Raw genomic sequence first — 5,494 nt, forward strand, 5'->3', positions numbered from 1 at the left:
ATTTTTTTCTCTTTACATTGCTTATGTAATGGCCAATGCTTTGGAAATACTGTACACGTCATGCCAATAAAGCTTGTTTGAATTTGACAGAGACAGACAGGCAGACAGACATATAGACAGACAGACAGACAGACAGACAGACAGACAGACAGACAGACAGACAGACAGACAGACAGACAGACAGATAGATAGATAGATAGATAGATGATAGATAGATAGATAGATAGATAGATAGATAGATAGATAGATAGATAGATAGATAGATAGATAGATAGATAGATAGATAGATAGATAGATAGATAGATAGATAGATAGATAGATAGATAGATAGATAGATAGATAAAGTAAAGGCAGAAAGTAAAGAACTGCTCTATACTGCCACCTGCTGTGTTTACATTCACAACACAATACACACATGACTGCTTGTGCTGCTGCTGCCCAACATCCAAACTGCGACGTTCAGACTCAGAGCACACAGTGTGTAAAACACAGGCTCCTTCGTTCAGTCCACAGTCCATCATCAGAATAAAAGAGTTTCAGAGCGGAATGTTTTACAGCATCTGTCTGAAAATCCTTTCCTTCCATTTCCTCGGGCCCTTCTCTAAATTAAGTTTATGTTAACACATTTCACTGTTACGCAACTGCAGGCTGGAATTACCCGTCTACACATGGTTTAAATCACTGTATTTATTACTCATCATCTCAATTATATTTTATGACAGTGTGGAATCTGTCTGCTGTGTTCATACATCACGACGGATTAAACGTTTCTGACCACACGTCTAGCATGAAACACGTCAAACGTGCTCAGAAGTCGCTCTTTTATAGCCGGAGGTACTTTATGGGGTTGTTTAAATGTATTAACTTTGTCTCATCAGACGTTTCTCATCCACTTCCTAATGAGAAACAGAAACTAAAACATTTGGCTAACATTATTAATTAGGCAGCAAAGTTCATAACATTTAGTCGTCGAAGAATCTGAAGAGATTTAAAGTGACAGTTCACCCAAAAATGAAAATTGTGTCATCACTTACTCACACTTAATTTATTCCAAACCTGTATGGGTTTATTTCTTCTGTTGAACACAAGAGACAATATTTTGAAGAATTTTGGAAGTCAAACACTTGACTTCCGCCAACTGTTTGATTTCCTACATATCTTCTATTGTGTTCAACAGAAGAAATAAACTCACAGGTTTGGAATAACTTAAGGGTGAATAAGTAATGACAACATTTTCATTTTAGGTGAACTATCCCTTTAAATTCAGATTTTCCTTTCAAATGTGTACGCATGTACCATGGTAGCTACTTCCAGATGTTACCATGGGATACGTACCAAAAAAAACAAACAAACGAACAAAAACATTGATATTTTAAGCCTTTTGGCTCCAATGAGGAGGAAATAAATTCCAAAAACATTTCTCTTCTGAGTCCAATGGCCATGGGGATAAACTACACGAAGACTGAAGTTATTAGAGCTGATTACGAGTCAAGCGCTCGGATTAACGCCCCTGCTCACGTCACGAGGCAAAACCTGCTGTTCGCGCGCTGATTGGACGAACGCGCCTCTCTGAATTCCTCCGCTGGAAACGCACACGAACCGACTCGATCCGTGCCCTGCTTCCCGTACCGAACCGAACCGAATCCGAGGACCTCCATGGTGGATCTGCGTGGAAGATGGCGGAGTTGAGCGCAGTCCGACAGGAACTTGTGAGTATTTTCATTAGTAAGCCGTGTGTCCTGCGTCACACACGGAAACAAGTTGTATTGATGATTTAAAGGTGTATTACACCCATAATAATAATACAAACTCTGTCATCGTTTACTTACCCTCGTATTCTTCCAAACCTGTATAAACTTACTTACTACTGTGGAACACAAACGGAGATCTTTAGCAGAATGTCGACACTTCTCTTACAATGGAAGTGAATGGGGACGAGCTGTCAAGCCCCAAAACGACAACAAAAAAAGTATTGCACACTATTATCTACAACTTTGGTGCTTAAACACATTCTTGTATGTCTTGATAGTTGCCTGCCAACGTTAAATATGCTGAATATTGACTGATTTGATTCAAAAGACTTGGGATATAGTTCATATGGAGTACTTCTGTTGTATATTTATGGTGATTTTGGTCCTTTGGGGGTCTGACAGATCCAGTCCCCATTCACTTTCATTGTATAGAAGAAAACAGCATGGATACAGTATGTTCTCTGTAACATTACCTTTTAGGTATGAATCAGTTTTTCCAGAAAAGTTTCCACCTGACATGATGTACACGTAATTTGCATGTTTTTTGCACAAACGGCTACCTCCTTACTTCCTGGTTGTGCTTTATCCTCCGCAGAGAAACAGAAATCTGAGCAGTTCTTTCGGGGAGTCACCGCAAAAAGATGAGCCACAAAAACTGGTAATGACTCGGCCAGCAAATGTTGTTTTGTTTGTATTTACATGTTTTGCCTGATGTCCCTGTCCTGTGCGTGATAGGCCGTGCCGTTCTGTGGCGGCATCCGGGGCGGACTGCGACCCGGGAAGAAAATCACAATCATGGGCGTCGTGAACGCAGATCCAGACAGGTAGCTTATGTCAAAACACACACACACTCAAACCTTGGGACACCGCGGTTGCGCTTCATCTTATCTGTATAACTTAAAGGAACACGCCAACTTTTGGGGTCTTTAGCTTATTCACTGTGTCCCCCAGAGTTAGATAAGTCCATACATCCCATTCTCATCTCCGTGCGTGCCATAACTCTGTCTGACACACTCACTGACAGTTTTGGGGAAAGTTACTTTGAAAAGTAATGCATTACAATATTGCGTTACTCCCTTAAAAAGTAACTAATTGAGTTACTTAGTTACTTTTTAATAAAAGTAATGCGTTACGTTACTTTTGCGTTACTTTTTCTCACCTGGGCTGGGCTTGCTTTTTAGTTTTGTTTTTTAATAGCAAAAAAAGTCCTTTTTTGTGCAAATGTAAAGACCTCTTCATACCAAAATTGAAATAATAGGCCTCAGGCTGAGGTATAAATGTGCTGCCATTCTGGATAATGGAAGAATAGGACGCAGGAGAAAAACGTTTTACCAATAAAAACAAAAAATCTAGTAATTTTTGCTCATGGCTTAACTGAATCATCAAAGGTCAGCAGCACGACATTGGTCAGTAAAGGTAGATTAAATGCATAAAAATATGTTTTATTTAACATTTATATATTTGAGGTTTGAGTACTCTGATTTTGCATTTGACTGATTTTATTCATTTTGAGGAGTACAGAATCTTTATTTTGCAAGTGAGATGAGTAAATGCTCACATTTAGTCTAGAACTACAATAACCATCATGTTTACACACACACACACACACACACACACACACGCCTCTGCACTTATTTTTCACAACATGGGGGCAGGAGAGCTGTCAGTCAAATAAATGTGAAAAAGTAACTTGCGTTACTTTTTTGAAAAAGTAACTCAGATATTTTGTTGTAAATTTGAACAGTAATGCGTTACTTTACTAGTTACTTGAAAAAGTAATATTATTACGTAACTCAAGTTACTTGTAATGCGTTACCCCCAACACTGCTCACTGATAGAGTAGCTTAGCACAAAGACGGGAGGTAAACGGCTCCAGCTATCACATCACAACATGTAAATAGGAAAATGTTGGCGTTATTTTGACAATTATTGAGCAGTAGGCTAGCTGGAGCCATTCACCTCCAGTCTTTGTGCTAAGCTAGGCTAGCGGTGGGTGTGTCAGACAGAGTTATGGCACGCACGGGGATGAGAATGGTATGTATGGACTTATCTAACTCTGGGGGATACGGTGAATAAGCTAAAGTCCCAAAAAGTCGGCGTGTTCCTTTAAGTGATCAAAGTCCGTCTTCCAGCTTGTTAAGTCGGAATGAGGCTGGACCGAAAACCTTCTGATAAGATCACGGCGTCTAGACAATGTCATTTATACTTTCTTGAGTGCGTGACCTCTTATAAACTGATGTTTTGGCTTCACATGTTTTCGTCTTGCTCTCAGTTTCGACATCAGTCTGACGTGCGGCTGTGAAGACGTGGCTCTGGATATGTGTGTACGGTTCGAAGAACGGGATATTTTGCGAAACGCCTGTGTTTCTGATAGCTGGGGTGAGGAGGAGAGGTCGATTCCTTATTTCCCCTTCATCGCGGAACAGCCGTTCAGGGTCAGTATCTCCATTGAGTTTATGCATTACTACCTTGTGTCTCCCAATGTAATGGCGGTTGTCTGTGCTGTTTGTTCAGGTTGAGATCCATTGTGAGCACTCGCGCTTCCTCGTGCTCGTGGACGGCCATCAGCTCTTTAGCTTCTACCATCGCGTGACGCCGCTGACGGCCATCGACACCATACAGATCAGCGGCAGTCTGACCATCACTAAGCTGAACTGAAGTCTGGTGCTGCCATATAAAAGCAGGTCGTCCATCAGTGAAGACTGTCTATGATACTGAAGTACACTCTATAGAGCTCGTGAAGTGAACTTCAACCCTCTTTTTGAGCTGTGAGGAGGCATTTATTTTTATGAGCATCACAATTCTTTTGCTGAAGTCAACATGAAAGGGCATTCGACTGGTGTAATTGGTAACACTTTACAATAATTCTATAATAATAATTCATACATTTTTCATTATTAGTTCATGTTAACTAATGTAGTTACTTAATGTCAAATTGAACCTTATTGTAAAATGTTACTATTATATTTTTTTTCATCAGGATTGTGAAAAATGGGCGTTTTATACCAGAACACTGGGGTGTTAACACTATTAAAGGCGCAGTAAGAGATTTCTGAGTAACACTGTTGATATTTGAGATTGAAATTTGAAGCAAGTCACGAGTGGACACACCCCCACTTGTGTCACCACAGTAGTAGCACTGCCGATTGGTTCACTCTCTCTCCTCCAACATCATGAGTGGACACGCCCCCTACTGCTGATTGGCTCACTCTCTCTTCCCCCATCATGAGTGGACACGCCCCCTACTGCTGATTGACTCACTCTCTCTCCTCCTACATCATGAGTGGACACGTCCCCTACTGCTGATTGACTCACTCTCTCTCCTCCTACATCATGAGTGGACACGCCCCCTACTGCTGATTGACTCACTCTCTCGTCCCCCATCATGAGTGGACACGCCCCCTACTGCTGATTGACTCACTCTCTCTCCTCCTACATCATGAGTGGACACGCCCCCTACTGCTGATTGGCTCACTCTCTCGTCCCCCATCATGAGTGGACACGCCCCCTACTGCTGATTGACTCACTCTCTCTCCTCCTACATCATGAGTGGACACGCCCCCTACTGCTGATTGACTCACTCTCTCTCCTCCTACATCATGAGTGGACACGTCCCCTACTGCTGATTGACTCACTCTCTCTCCTCCTACATCATGAGTGGACACGCCCCCTACTGCTGATTGACTCACTCTCTCTCCTCCTACATCATGAGTGGACACGCCCCCTACTGCTGATTGGCTCAC

General features: G+C 41.8%; 1 protein-coding gene across 1 annotated transcript; it reads left to right on the forward strand.

Moving 5' to 3' along the window:
• The first annotated feature begins 1,550 nt into the window (after positions 1-1,550).
• lgalsla (lectin, galactoside-binding-like a) lies at positions 1,551-5,169 on the forward strand. Its single transcript, XM_079812846.1, has 5 exons — positions 1,551-1,709; positions 2,347-2,409; positions 2,487-2,575; positions 4,024-4,186; positions 4,266-5,169. The coding sequence occupies exons 1-5, from the start codon at positions 1,677-1,679 to the stop codon at positions 4,407-4,409; spliced, it is 492 nt and encodes a 163-aa protein (XP_079668972.1). The 5' UTR covers positions 1,551-1,676; the 3' UTR covers positions 4,410-5,169.
• Positions 5,170-5,494: the final 325 nt, after the last annotated feature.

Source organism: Gobio gobio, assembly GCF_949357685.1.
Source record: "Gobio gobio genome assembly, chromosome: 3".
In the NCBI taxonomy this organism is placed as follows: Eukaryota; Metazoa; Chordata; class Actinopteri; order Cypriniformes; family Gobionidae; genus Gobio; species Gobio gobio.

What these genes read in the sequence shown, in the direction of transcription:
- lgalsla (XM_079812846.1), top strand. Translation starts at nt 1,677, where the DNA reads ATGGCGGAGTTGAGCGCAGTCCGACAGGAACTT. An exon ending in GTGAACGCAGATCCAGACAG is followed by an intron (nt 2,576 to 4,023) that starts GTAGCTTATGTC and finishes TCTTGCTCTCAG; the next exon opens with TTTCGACATCAGTCTGACGT. An exon ending in TCGCGGAACAGCCGTTCAGG is followed by an intron (nt 4,187 to 4,265) that starts GTCAGTATCTCC and finishes CTGTTTGTTCAG; the next exon opens with GTTGAGATCCATTGTGAGCA.